Source organism: Astatotilapia calliptera, chromosome 17, assembly GCF_964374335.1.
Source record: "Astatotilapia calliptera chromosome 17, fAstCal68.1, whole genome shotgun sequence".
Classification (NCBI taxonomy): domain Eukaryota; kingdom Metazoa; phylum Chordata; class Actinopteri; order Cichliformes; family Cichlidae; genus Astatotilapia; species Astatotilapia calliptera.
Window position 1 is genome coordinate 1,787,931 of NC_137438.1, and position 15,238 is coordinate 1,803,168.

The 15,238-nt window shown below is 45.0% G+C and overlaps 1 protein-coding gene across 1 annotated transcript in view; it reads right to left on the reverse strand.

Annotated features, from left to right (window-relative positions):
• LOC145421431 (uncharacterized) overlaps window positions 1–9,784 on the reverse strand; it is a 57,714-nt gene extending 47,930 nt beyond the window's left edge. Inside the window, exon 1 of the mRNA XM_080291762.1 lies at window positions 9,437–9,784. Coding sequence (XP_080147888.1) covers window positions 9,437–9,667 — 231 coding nt within the window. The 5' untranslated portion in view covers window positions 9,668–9,784. The remainder of the gene's footprint in view (window positions 1–9,436) is intronic.
• Between the last annotated feature and the right edge of the window lie 5,454 nt (window positions 9,785–15,238).

The following is a 15,238-nucleotide window of genomic DNA, read 5'->3' on the forward strand; positions in this document are numbered from 1 at the left end:
TTCATATAAAGACTTGTTTCCGACTTTACGTTTCCCAATTTCGCTTTAAGTTATAAAGTTATTGTGTTATTTACATTTGGCCTAATAATGATCCTTGTTGCTGTTTCAGAGGAGCGCTGCTTCAAAGGATAGATTTCTGTCAGAATCTGCAGATTATACAGAACAAATAAAATGTTCACGTTTCTCCAACGTTGTCTTCCCAACAGTTTCACTGACATCTACACTGGATGGCCAGGAAGCGTTCACCATGTCTTCTCCGGCGCTGATAATTGGCGTCTGTCTCGTGTCAGTGACGTAAAAGACGGATTTAATGCGACGTGACCATCAAACAGCAGTCGCTTTCTGAAACATCAGATATGTCTCGGATTCAGTACCACATATGAAAGTGACCCAGGTCGGATTTGTGCCGTTCACACTGTCACACCATGATCGGATATGAGTCGCACAGGGTCAAAAAAGTCGGATTCGCCTGCAGTGTGAACATAGCCTTAGAGTCAGATATCATAGTTTATGTGCTCGTTTTACATTATTTATTGATTTTCATCATTTTTAAATAATAATAAACACAAGTTGTGATGTAGTAAAAGTCGCCTCAAAAACCAAATTGGCTGACTAGATGATGGATGGGTTTATCAAACGAAGACACGTGTTTGCTTTTCCCTGTAAAAGGTTCTGCATGCATGTGTAGTAACATCCATCCCTGTGATTCTACCTCACCATGACTCAGCACAGAGGCAGCCCTGATTACTGCCCGACTCTTTTAAATGAAGAAATGATTTAAATAGAACTGGTCTGACCAGGAGGAGCAGGCTGAAAGAGCTGCAAAAGCAACAGGTCACGCCACGATCTGAACAAGCGCCAGAGAAGAAACAAAGGCACTGACATCTATCATGTTACAGAGCCATGTCCAAGGCTTTGGGATCCTAACCAATCACAAATCACATTCGCTGAGAAAATCTGGAACAATGTGTACTTCCCGGGAGTGTCTGGTCTGCCAAAATGACTTCAAGACCACATCGACAACTCATCCAGGAGGTCGCAAAAGAACCCAGAACAAGAACAACCTGCAGGGCACACTTGTCTCAGTTAATGTGCGTTCCTGGAGTTGGGAGTTCGTCTTGTAATCGGAAGGTTGCCAGTTCGAGCCCCGGCTCGGACAGTCTCGGTCGTTGTGTCCTTGGGCGAGACGCTTCACCCGTTGCCTACTGGTGGTGGTCAGAGGGCCCGGTGGCACCAGTGTCCGGCAGCCTCGCCTCTGTCAGTGCGCCCCAGGGTGGCTGTGGGTACAATGTAGCTGCCATCACCAGTGTGTGAATGTGTGTGTGAATGGGTGTGTAAAGTGCTTTGGGGTCCTTAGGGACTAGTAAAGCGCTGTACAAATACAGGCCATTTTACCAATGTCAGTGTTTACGATTCAACAATAGAAACAAAGTGTCGACCAAAGAGAGCACAAAGGAGTGTCCGACTCGTTACATCGGGCATCAAACCAGCACAGCGTTCCAGAAACAAAACATTCCCAAAGTCAAACACAGTAGAGGTAGTGTCATGGTCCGGGCTGCATGAACTAGTATGTTTTTCTATTTTATCTAATCTTATTCTTTTGTGTTTTTCTAAAATTTTACTGCTCTTAACTTGTTCTCTCTGCTGTGACCAAAGACATGTCCCCCGTGTGGGACTAATAAAGGTTTATCTTTATTCTGATTGCTGTCAGAAAACCCTGAAGAGAACGTCGGCCCATCAGTTCATTAACTCCATCCTGCAGACACGAGGGCGCCGACAGTCTTGTCAAATAAAAATCACATTATAATAAACATGTATATATAATACTGTGCAGCATAGTTAAGCCTGTGCAGTGAAACTGAACAACAGAATGAGTGCATCTCTGTGAGCAAGCGTCTCCTGAGTGTCAGCTTCTCTGGCACAGTGGATTCAGTTGGTGTGTGTGAAAGTGCATTGCACAAGCAAACACAGCGTGTGAAGTCAAACTGGAAGTGTTTTACTTTTGGACAAAGTGATACCCAGCATGATGGAAAACAAAGCCTGTACAAGCGGTCTCCTTTCTATTGTTCCGCGTCTCGGAAAGGGCAGCAGAACTTTTTCAGGGAACTTTGTGCTCTGCTGTTACGTCAGGGACCGGCACAGGAAAAGAGGCTATAAATGGCAAGTGTTCCATGTCCATTCTCAACATGTAGGTCAGAGTAGAGCTGTTGCATGTACAATCAACGTGTAGAAGTGGAAGTGGCTGACAAGGGATGAGAGAGTGTGTGTGACAAACATCACAGTGTCAGCAGCTTCAGCAAGCCCACATCAAGAGGCTTTCTCAGAAACCAAAGCCTTCTTTGTGTGCCGTTTTTGTGAATTCACAGGAACCCGAGATCTTGTGTTATCCCCACGTAACCCTGCCGTTTTCTCTTGTGGAGTGAACTGGTATGGCCAGTCTATTTGGTTTCCAGCCACTGGGGAAACTGGTGTTCCCTCCTCACTGTACTTTACAGAGGCAGATGACAGAAAGCCTCCTAGACAACGATGTTCAAACAGGAATAAATCCAGCCGCGTCAGAAGCACCAGTTGGTTTTCCTATGACCTCACAACTGTTACTCTGACCAACCGCACTGCTTTATTATTTTCCCACAGCCTTTCTCACTAACCCCTCTGTTTCCTTGGGGATGCTTCTCACTTTAGCAGGCTTGCAGAGAGAGTCAGCGGCGGAGGAGGTGACAGCACGCTAGGCGACAAACTGACAATAGTTTTGTCAGTTTGGCTTCTGTGGCATTAGGGACCGGGTCAGACTTCCTGGGTCTCCTGTGGCCCGACATGAGAGCTGGACACTCACCCTAAGCTCAGAGAAATCCCTGTGCTCTGCTGACCTTCAGCACTAGTTAAAGTGGTTACGGAGAAGGTCAGTGTGGTTTCCAGGCCGACAGAAATGAGCACTTCCCCTTTTCAGCAGTGCGGTTTTGGGTGTCATGCACAGACGTCAAGCAGCATGGGATACATGACGCATGCTGAGTGCTCGCTCTCTCTCTCTCTCGGTGAGTGTCTCTCTTCCCATCTGTGGCTTGAACAAGACACTGGAGGATGGCTAACATAGCAGTGTTGGTTCATGTGACACTCCCCTGTGCCTTTGGCCTACTTTGCAGAGCAGTAGCACTCGCTAGCTCACAGAAACTCTCCTGCTTCAGTAACATTTCCAAGTACAGCCTCACCATGTGACAAAATTCTCGAATGCCTCTTGTATCCTTTCACATATCGAATCAAAACCATCAAGGGACTCATCAAACCCTCCTGTCCTTTACTATTTATACTTTGTGGTCATTTGTTTCACTCCTAAAACTGGGAACTGAAATCAATATAAAGTTTCAGAGTGTAGACTGTATATAAAAGACAGACAACTGTCGCCATGTTGTTTTCCTGAGATCGGCTTTCAACTGCTTCCTTATTTCCCAGTGGATTGCTACAGCTGATCCATGTTTATACTAGATGCCCTTACCGAGCCCACCCTCCCATTAGGAGGCAGTAGGCGGCCAGTTTGTGACTCCTCCCAGGCTTGAACCAAGAATCTTTTGCATGAAAGCATTGATAACCACGCAGTGCAGTCACTCGTCACGTCTCTGCTAATTAGTGCTGAACAACGACTAATAAAATTCGAGATTTCACTCAACAAAACTGAGATTGGCTGTGCCGAACAGAACGATGTGTTAGTTAGATGATTAGAATAAATGCTTAACAGTACAAACAGAGAGGAGAGGTCCAGCTCAGTGTCCATACGTCTGTCAGTCAAAACAGCAGATTATTCTTATGACAATGGAAAGTATCCATAGATACCAAAAACACTTCTTGTGCTAGTCTTTAAATATGCTTTTTAATGTTGTGTGAGTTGGTCATTTTAACATGGGACTCTGTGGGGCGTCATTCACTCTTGGAGCTAGCTTCAAGTGGCCGTTAGAGGAACTGCAGTTCCTGAAACCCCAGTGCTAGCTATTGTTTTCATCCTCGTACGGTTCATATTACTCCTATCACTTTGTGGGGGCGGGGTCACCAACAAAACCATCCATTAGGATTTAGGTGTGGATTCTTCTTCTTCTTTATGTGTCACTCTGTACTACTGTCATCGCTTAGCAGCAAAGCTCTGTCTGCTGTGTCCTGCGATCTGAAGGCTTATCCAGGAACAGCGCAAGCAGAAATGGTGTGAGTTGTATGCATGTGGCTGAAGTGGAAAGACTTGTGAAAGGAAACAGAAGCACAGAGTTTGTGGACTCTTCCGGCTGAAGCCCATCTATGACCCAGACCATCACTCTCCCTCTTTACGTTCCTGTGTTTATATCTCACCTCCGCCACACATTTCCTTTCCCTGTGTTGTGTCATTGCTCCGACCAGCAGACATATGGGCAGTGGGCTGTTACCCACACGATGTTACATCTTTGTTAAAGGCAGACCTGATGTTCCCACAGTAAAGAGGCTCTGCCAAACGAGAGGAAGTAGAAGAAATTCACTTAAATAAGACTTTTGTCTTTTAATACAAATCTTTTATTTGCGTCTGTGTCTTACCTCTCTGATCCTCCCTAATAAAGCTGTGGGCAGTTTTCTCCTCCATTACCCGAGCCCTGCTGAGGCTTCGTTTCACGTCCTCCCCAGGCCGGTTGTATGCCAAGCAGCTTGGTGCCAGGCCAGACTCTCGCTGCCAATTCAGCCTCCATCCTGCAGACTGCTCAACAATGCAATGCGCCACTCACCTCTGACCAGACCACCTCCCAGTTCAATCACAATGCATATCCCACGGCAGTCATAAGTGAAATAAGAAGCGATTGTAAATTGGCCGTGGGTGTGAACGTGGCTGCGAATGATTGTCTCTCTGTGCGGCAGACTGGTGTTAAACAAGTGTGCAGCTGCTGCGCAGCATCTTGGGTCCAGCTCCAAATGCAAACCCATGTCATGGAAATGCAGTGCAGTACCGTGAAGTTTCAAGCTTCAAGGATAAAGCCTTTACATTTCTGATGGTACAACCCCAAACTGTGAAAAGCTGGGAGAGCCTACATTTGTAGATGGCTCAAAATGATTAGCTCACCAAATGATTTCCTTCTACTTCCTCAGAGCTTCTTTGCTGCATGTACCGAGGAGCCAGAGATCAGTGTCATTGTAGCGCAACAATCTGCAGTTCTCAGTTTGAACTATGCCGATTTCCAACCACAGAGGTTTCTTCAGATTTCCAAATTTTTAGAATTGTAGCTTTACAGCAGGACAAGTTGTTAATAGAGGAAATCAAGTGTTTCTCAAACATCTGCTCAGCACATTCAGCCACACTGGATATGAACTCTCTGGACTAATAATTAAAGGAGCTGACCTGCAGTCATAAACCAGGCTCCACAGAGGATAGACCCGGTTCTCTTTGCCAGTGTTGGACTATAATGTGTTACTTAAAGTAAAATCACAGAACGCCACTTAATAAGCATGCTCGTGCTCCTCGTGGGATGAACGCTGTTAATTTGCTATTAAATGTATGTCAGCATCTGATATAAGAGACATGTATTTACAGGCACAGCTGTGCAGACTACAGGAGGAAGAAAAGAGGAAGAACCCAGCTGATGGTGATGACCCAGTTACCTCTGCTGTCACGCCGCTCACACAGGTGGAGATTTGGTGATTGAAGTACAACCTTCGTGTTTGTCTGACTATAATGAATGCTGCAGTCTCTTGGGAACACGATCGGTGATTTACAGTACGATATGAAGAATCCACAGAAGGACCCAGATTCGATAATACTGCTGTCAGTCAGGGAAGGTCAGCACAGCCTAAACTCATTGCAGAGTAACCTGATTTTGCTTATTCCTTTGCCACGTCTCTCGTTGTGTTAGATGGCTCGTTGGGCCTGAGATACATCTGAGAACCCATCTTCCCATGTCCATTTCCCATCCCTTAGGAAGACCTCTGTTTGCTGAGGAAATATTTGAGGAGTGTCCATTACTGAAGCTGTTATGAAAGTCATTTAACCGACAAGTAAGTTGCAGTCAGCTCGAGTCTGGGAGGGCGGCTGGCCAGCGAGATGATGAGGTCACTTTGAACAGCGACTAAGGAGGTTGGCTCCGAGCTGGAACGAGCACAGCTCTGGACAAACAAAAGCCTGTGCCACTACTTTTGTAGTGAGCTGAGCGTAAACACATTTCATAATCAAATGCGCACTCGCCCAGCCCACATGGACACTGGCTCATTTTTACTGCATGTTTGCATTTGTTTACGATGGATCCAGCCACAGTGCAGGCCAGCGAGCACGCAGTAACCAAGAAAGCGATCGCTCGTTAGCTTCTTTGTTCCTGTCTCACCTTTTTATCTGTCTGTGGTTTTCCTGCTCCCCGTGCTCTCACTCCTTTCTCTCCCACTCTGCAGCAGCATAATGTCTGCCGCTCTCACCCCTCCGCTGCCGCCCGCGTCACTTCCCTTTCTGATCGGCTGTCATGTAAACACAAGCATGCCCCTGCTCAAAGGCATGCTCTTACATACAGGCTCAAACACACACGCACACATCACTGAGTCACATGGGAGCTGCTAATTATGACCACATAAAGCCAGCGGAAACACAACTTTTACAGCTGGCTGTGTGAGCTGCTCTCACACTGTAGCTCGTTGTTCACAGGAAAAAAAACATACACCGTTTACTTCAGATCACAACAAAGGGAAAAAACATTTCTCAGATTAGCCTCTGATGCTGGGGATCCAAGTAGCACAGACTGCTGTGTGGCAGCAAAGAGACTCAGTGGACGGTGCAGTTGAACAAATCGGCTTCTGCGCTGACCATTTACACAAGCTAGCAGAAGAAAGGATGAAAACAATGTATTCAAATGAAACAGAGCTATTTGTTGAGACAAGGCGAGCACAAACATCTGACAGACGTCAGGCACAGTCTGTGACGCAGATTGGAAAGTCTGTCTTCAGTCAGCACGTGTATGCACCCACAAAAACAGTCACAGATAAACAGGAACCCACAGTAACAGGGAGGCCATGCTATCGCCGCTGAACACCACTGACACACTCCAGCCATTTCCAGCATGCGGCCAATCCCAGTTCAAATTCACTTTGCCAAGTAATGCTCTCGAGGACGGAAATAACAGCTTAGAGCTGCGAAAGTTTGCTTCAAAAGGATGATGGATTTGTTCTCGTGTTCTAATAAGGCCAAACACAGCAGGATTAATGCGGTTAATGGTTAATGCTGTGGGATTATTGCAAATTTCATTACTATACAACTACTGGAGGACAGCAGAGGTCACGTTTTACAATGCTTATACTTGTCAGGGCGCAGATGCTGTTTATCGGGAAGCCGACCATTCCTCCAGTCAAACAAACAGAATTTGGTTGGTTTCATTTGAACTTGAAAGAAATGATGCAGTGGCAGATGCACGAATCAGAGCTGATGCAGTCCCGTAAGTTTGTACTGGAGCAGGACCTGCGCTACCAAATTATTAGTGAACTTGATGTAATTTGAACAGAGGAAACATGATGTCAGAGCTTTGTTATTGGTTGGCTGTGCACTACAGAATCACTGTGTTACTGTTATGTAATGTCTGCCCTGGATTGCAAAGCTCAGGCCACATGCTCCACAGTACAACACTGTGATACAAACGTTAATAACAGGTGTAAGCGGGGAATCCTGTCACAGCCTTAAAGGTTTGCTTTGTGAAAGTGGCTCGTTGCAAGTGAAATTGATTGTTCGCCGACCTCTAGCAATGCATCGTAACAGCATACTGCACCCATCCTCCAGCGGACGTGATAATTGTGACAGGAACAAAGAAGGAAATCAAATAATGTCTTACGAAGCCACAGAAACAGCAGACGGACGATGGATGGACAGAACGCTGGACTTTAACACAGCACACTTTAGCTCACTTCCTTGAAGCAGAACCAAGTTTATCTTATTGGACTTTTTTTAACAAAATTAATTATTAGGCTAGCGCTGTCACATCATAAAGAAAGAGTTTTCCTTATCTCCTCTGGGTTGTACTGAAGCATGTTGTTATAATTACTGCAGTCAGTGTTTGAAAAGTTAAAAACTCTTTTGCACTCATTCTGTTTTTTACATTCTTGAATTAAACACCATCTGTAACTTGTTTCATTCTTTTTCACTATAAACAAAGAGAAACAGTGGACACACAGGCAGCGTTGCCAACCTGACTTTTTGTTCCAGCCACACTGTCCACAACTTCAAATACAGACTGCTGGTGTTATCAGTCTTTAGTTTCCTGCCAGTCGACTAATTTGTTCATTTCCTAATAAAAATATTTCAGCTCTTCTTCGGTGCTACAGTAACAAATAGTTTTAATAACTTGCTACTTCTTCTGTATCATTATTATATCAAACGAGTAAGAAATGGAAGAATCTGATTATTTTAGACACTACAGTCTGGAATAAGTCGTGATATTATAAAGAGTTTACATACGTCTTTAGGGGTTTTCTTGTCTGCTCTGCTGATCGGATCTGGACAGCCTTTTGTATCAGCTGCTTCTTGGAACACTTGGAGAGCGACTCCGGAAGAGCCTCTCGCATTAAAATATTGAAGTACTTCCCCTTTCTGGGTGAGACGGCGGCCAAAATAGGACGCTCTTTGAACTGTGTGTGTCATATACACAATGATGTGACTGCCCAGTTATGAATCAGCAAAACGCTGGATGGTGTGTGTCTGAGGGAGAGGGAATGTGTGTGTGTTTGCGCAATAACCAGAGCAGCAGGCAGGTGTTTTCTTGTTTTCCTCACCAGTCAGTATTGACACAATGAAGCGCTGACGGCACCTCGCAGGCATCCCGCAGGGAAATTGGGTGGCTTTATTAAACACATAGGACCGCTGCTTTAAAGCGACGCTCTCGTAAATGAGCACCGGAGCCAGAAAACCAGCACAGCCAGTTTAACACTCGGAGTTTACAGAATGTCATCCTTTTGGGCACATCTCAATGTTAAGTTGGAGAACTGTCAAACACTGCGAGCCCTCATTAAACGGTGAAACATACAAATAATCCATCTCGCTGTAAAAGCCGCACAAAATCACCACTGACAACTTCACTTGCTCTTGGCACCTCGACTCAGAGCTTCGGGTTCGCCACTGAGGCGCGGGATGTTTCCAGTCCAACATGCTCAACGTGAAAACGCGTTCTCAAAGCACCGGAGTCGAACCCTTATGCCCACTTGTTTACTTCAACTTCAATTTCTATGTGCGCAACACCACCTGGAATGCGGACACTGGCAAACACGCACATGGCCCGTGATCAAGACTCCCCTGCAGGGTGATTGCGCTTTCTTCAACAAACGCACTATTCCAAAAGCCCAGAGATGCGGGTCCTCACTAGGGTACAGCAGGCTGGCTACCAGGCACAACTCAAGCGCGAAAACGCACCTGCGGCAGCAACCCGGAGCCGATCCCCACACCAGCCGAGCTATTAGAAATAAGTTCACTCACACCGAAGGGCGCTCCTCCTTTGCTCCGGGACTGTGCGAAATACGCGCACAGGCGACATTTTCCTCCTCTTTTAAAGTGCGCGTCACAGCTGGCAGGTGCAACGGCGAACACAGAGGTCCCGTCCGATGAGGCGCAGTCTGTCCGGCTCGGCCCAGCCCGGTCGAGATCGGCAGCGTTCGGTTGGGCTCGGCCCCCTGGCCCTCTACACTGTCGGCAGATGACTGCGTACATTTCTGCTCCCTTCTGCTTTAGCAAAGAGCCCAGCGCACTCACTCTGTTCCTGCCTTTTCATTATATCATGTCCATGTGACACGCTCAGGCCTCAGTCGATGGAAACTTAAAGGGACCTCCCACGTGATGGCGCGCTCACGACAGCGAGCGCGTCCAGGAGAATTAAGAAATAAGATGCAAGGCAGCAGGAACCAGACCCGCTCGGGCTGGTTGATAACTTGTTTGGGGGGTTTGTCTGTTTTTTATCTGGAAGATTTTGCCGCTGGCTCTAATGGTCATTGTAGTAATGTCGGTCATCTCTAGTAACAGTAATGATGATGAAGATAAGTTGATGCTGCTGCTGATGAAGACTATGATGAAAATAGAGCGTGGTGTTTTATTGTAACGACAATGACAACTGCTATAGTCAGACAACCATTTGTGGTTATGATGATTATGACAGTGAGCCTGTAAAAGTTGTGATGATGATGATAAAGAAAACCTGATGGCAGCGATGAAGATAACTACATTTGGCTGGTGAAGATAACGATGATGGTCGTGGTGATGAATGTGAGAATGATGATGATGATGATGGAGATAATCCTCACTGGTTATAATAAAGATGATGATGATAAATAAAATGATTATCATGATAGTAAAGAGAATCCTTATTAGACGTGACAATGATGATGAAGGTAACCTTTGTTATTCTTAATGAACAGGCTGATGCTCTTTGTTAGCTTTTTTTTCACCAATGAGCTCATGGCCTGTATGACATCATCACAGGGTGACTAACGTTGTGGGGAAAACACCTGATCTCATATCAGAGGCAGATTACCGAAACTGGATGTAAAGCTGTGTGTCTAGGACAGTGGACAGAGGGACACTTTGTGTGAATCTTGCTCTATTTACACTGACTTTACATTTAGATTATTTTACATTACATTTGCATTTTGTTTATTTTTATATCCTCTGTGAATGTGTTAGCATGGCTGAATACAGGGGTTTAAATCCCTCATTAACACATCTGACTGAAAAAGCTAATGTTGTGAATTTAAACAAGGATGTTTTTGGAAGCTGAGGCCAGCAGCACGGTAGTCAGAAGACTTAAAAGTCGTGGACTTTAGAGCTGATCTGAAAAATACTTTTAGTTTTACCACAGATCAGACTGCCATGTCAAATGTAAAGGGTCCCCCCACGGTGACCATCACCCCACTCTACCACTGAGGACCAAGAGACAAAAAAAATCGTTTCTTCCTTGTTAATTACAGCTGAACAGCAGCCGTGCCCAGAACGGTTGGAACGACATTAAAGCTTAAAAAAACTGAAGTTATTCAATAAAGTTATATTTAAAAACAAAATGAACTTTCAGTTTCACATTAAGCGATGCACCTCATCCACCTGGGTAGCTAGTCAGCGCCAGCTCTAAAGGCTCTAAACCAATGTTCCATAAACTGGTGGATGACTTCACTGTGGCCACAGCCATCCTTTATATACAGTCTATGTTGCTTCTTGCCAAGGCAGCAGGGAACACTCTAACAAAGCCTGTGTACAACAAAGACATTTACTCACTGGCGGCTTCACGCAGCGAGGCATTAACACTTCCTTAAGGATTTCTATATTTCACTGAAGAGTTGTTGGAAAGCAAAGGCCGAGGAACCGCAGGATAATGAATACTGGATGCGAAACAAACCTCGAGACAGTGCTAATGTTTCTCTTTGTCTGCTTAATGTTGGCTGTAACACATTATGGGCCATCACTTTATATGGTTATTCCACAGTGGTAAACCACGTCTCACTTGTGTTCCCAGTTTACATCCACGCACAGGAAACTTGACGAGCGTCCTTTTCCATTTCTAGTAAGTGGAAGTAAGGGTTTGCCAAGAGCTGGAAGTGTGCTTAAAAGACACACTGTTATCACTCTGCACACCATCATCAAGCCTGGATGGAGTCCACTCGTGGACGAGTCATCAAAAACTAACACTTTTGCTGAGATATGAGAAAAATATTCCAAAGACAGACTGGGCCATGTCGGGTAGCCGTGGGCTGCCGTTTCTCATTTAGTACATCTTTATGTCTTTAAAGCATGTTTTTGCAGAGATTGATTTAATTAAATTGCTATAGAAACCAATAATGTAGTACTCACTGCCTTACACTGACTTGAAGAAAACACCTGAAACAAGACAAAAACTGTTGTTAGCTCTATTATCTCGTGTTCGCTGTTCAGCTTTGGTGCGTGTGTTGTCTTTGCCCTCTGTAATGTTGGACTCTGGATAGCTGTCAGTGGGTGGGTGAATACTAAGGACAACAATGAGAGCCTAGAACTTCATCCGCGTATCAGATGTGATGCTCCGTGGTGTTGTTGAAAATTGGACTAAATTATAAACACAGGTTGATAAAGGTATCGTGTATCGCAGCTGCCACAAGGTTAGCGAGTACAGTAGATTAGGCTCAGTACATATGGCTCTTTGAAGTCTATGTGTGATGTGTGATGGAGGGACTTGGTGGCAGTCGGGACCGTGTGAAAATACCAGAAGTCTGAGGGTCTCTGAGGCTCACAGACCCCCTGTGGTTTGAATTAGAGTGGATTACAACTCTCAGCAACAAAAGACACCTCTCGGCTCCCCCTCTGTGCTCGTCTGAACGAGTGACACAGCCCGCAAAACGTGGATGCTTTTATGCAGCAAAGCCACAGTGCGAGTCTAGCAGGACGTCCGTCGCCGTGCGCACACTGCTAACTTTAAACTATCAGGCCGAAACTCACAATCGTTGGTTCGTTTATTTTAAGTAACCAATCTAGAAAAGATGAAGCATGAAAGATGCTGCCACATGCAATCAGCTGTTGAAGCAAAGCTTTTCATTGCCAATTTTCACTTTTATGAACTTAATTAAAACGTTTGATTTCAAATACATCATATAACTGTTACGGTCCTGGGTCAGTGACTCAGTGTTTTGTTTTTTATTTTCATCATCATCATCATTATTATCATTATTAATATTGATCTTGCTCCCCGGTCGTGTCCCTCTGTGTTCCCTTTGTTCAGATCAAGTCTGCGTCTCTCTGTTATTCTTCCTGTCTCATGTCGGTGTGTATAGTTTTGCTTTCCCTTGTCTTATGTGTGATTCCTCCCAGCTGTGCTCTGCTCCGGTGTCCCATTCCCTGCTTATCCCTCAGAGTATTTTAGCCCTGTGTTTCGTCCTCGCTCCACGCTGTGTGCTTCTCCTTCCGTGCGTCCCTGAGATTGCTGTCCGTAGTTTCCAGGTTTCCCGTTGTCTTTGTTATTAGTTTCTAGTTTTGGTTTTGTAAAATGATGCTACTGCGATGAAGCAGCCTCTTTTAGTTTATTCCTCTGAGTGTTTTGCATCCTGCCTGTCACACAGCCGTATCAAGACAATAACATCATCGCAACAATTTGTATTGATTGTTTTAGTCACCATTTAACTGTTGCTCTGGAAATGAGCTTCGATTTCTTTTTAAGAACAAAATAGATTGAAAAAATTTGAATTGCATGATAGGAAGTGCATGCTGCAACAACTGAATATCAACTCAAACTAATATGGACAATAAAACAACGTGTGAAGTGAATGGGGAACAAAGGGGGACGAGGATACAGCTGACTGATATATGCAGGGTTGGTTAATCCACAAAAGGGTTAGCTAGGCTGCCAGAGGCGAGAGCACTCACTGCACCAACTGTTTGCTACAAAACCATGTGCCGAATGAGGCCCATATGAATGCTACAGCTTTCCTTCTAAATAGGCAGGAACTGGAACAGGTCAGCAACTGGTTTGAAGGTCACTGGTTCAATCCCCGACATTCTCCAGCCCATGTCTTGAAAGTGCCCTTGGCAAGATGCTGACATTATCCCCGGTGGAGTGTTCCAGTGTTTGTGTAACTGTTAGAAAAGCTTCTGTGTCCATGGATGAATGTGGCTCGTAGTGCAAAGTGCTGTTCGATGTTCAGCGAGAGCAGAAAAGCACTCCATATGTACAGTCCCATGCACCGCGTTATCCCCTGACAGTCACTGTCAGGCCTGAGACTTTGCTTTAAAAAAATCTTCGATAGCAACAAATTATTCTGGCACAACTTCACCTACTTCCAAGGTGCATGGAGACAAACATCGGATGACGTGAAGGCTCCAGGATACTTAATCTTAGGGAGAAATCAACACACATGGGTGTATGTCCTTTGTTGCTGAGATTTATTGATAAAAACAGTACAAAAAACCAACCATTTGTACACATATTTACAAATGGCCTGCTGAGTGGTGCACGGAGCATGTTCATTGGTTCATGGACCTCCCTGAACTAATGGCATTTATTGCAATTGTCATCTTGCGGGGGGTTTACAGGGTTCCATCTCTAAATGACTGCTGGTCAGCAAACCTGGGAAACCCACAGATAATTGGAACTATGGCACAAAACCGCTTCCAAGACATCATGCAACACCTACGCTTTGATGACAAGTCCACCCGCAGTGATCGAGCAAAGACTGATAAGTTCGCTGCAATTTCCAGTGTGTGGGGATCATTTGTCACCAACTGCATCACGTGCTACAACCCTGGTCTACATATCACCGTTGATGAACAGCTTTTCCCATCAAAGACTCGGTGCTGTTTCCTGCAGTATATTGCAAGTAAACCTGACAAGTTTGGGATCAAGTTTTGGGTGGCTTGCGACCTAAAATCCAAGTACATTTGCAATGTCTTCCCATATCTTGGCAAGGACCCCAATCGTCCCACTGGGGAGAGACTTTCTGAAAATGTAGTAATGAGGCTGATGGAACCATTCCTAGACAAGGGCAGAAATGTTACCACGGACAATTTTTTCACATCACTTTCACTTGCGCAAAAACTTCTTAGACGGAAAACCACCATCCTCGGCACAGTCAACAAGATTCGCAGGGAAATTCCTCAATCCACTCAAACCCCCACTACCCTCCCTCCAGAATTCCCAGGTAACAACCTAATATACATATGAATGACTAGCCAATTTAGCTTCCACTTGGCTGAAGCTAAAGCTTAGCTAAAAGCCTACCAGCCATTTGGCTGCTCTCCGGGTTTTAAAGGTAGAAAGGTAGAAGCCTGGGGGTGCTACTGTTAAAGCAAGAGAAAACGGCTTTATCAGGTGACCAGCGCTTTCCAGCCCAAACTATTCATAGATCTATTAGTTGGTACAGAGCGAGTATTATGATGGTATCACTTTGATCTCAGAGACTATTTTCTACATTTTTACAAAGTGTTGCTCTCAGGTCGGCACAGATATCTGTTAAAAACAAGCATCCGGTTACAGAACTTGGCTGCCATGTGACATTTTTGAGTGTCTTCAGTCAACTGACAGTAAAATGTCCAGTTGCAGCAGAGCAGCTTGTGGTGATCCAACATAACCAGTCAAGAAAACCAGTGTTTGACGTTATGGCAGCTGTGACCAGTTGTATGTTAATTCGTGGAGGTAATTTATAGCGTTTAGCTCAAAGCAAGACGCACAACCAACTACATACTGGCTTAATGTCAAGATGAAAAAATGTCGAGTCATCTTCTTTCAAAGTGTATGCTGCAAATTAGGAGGCTGAGTAGCTTTGTCTAACCGGAATA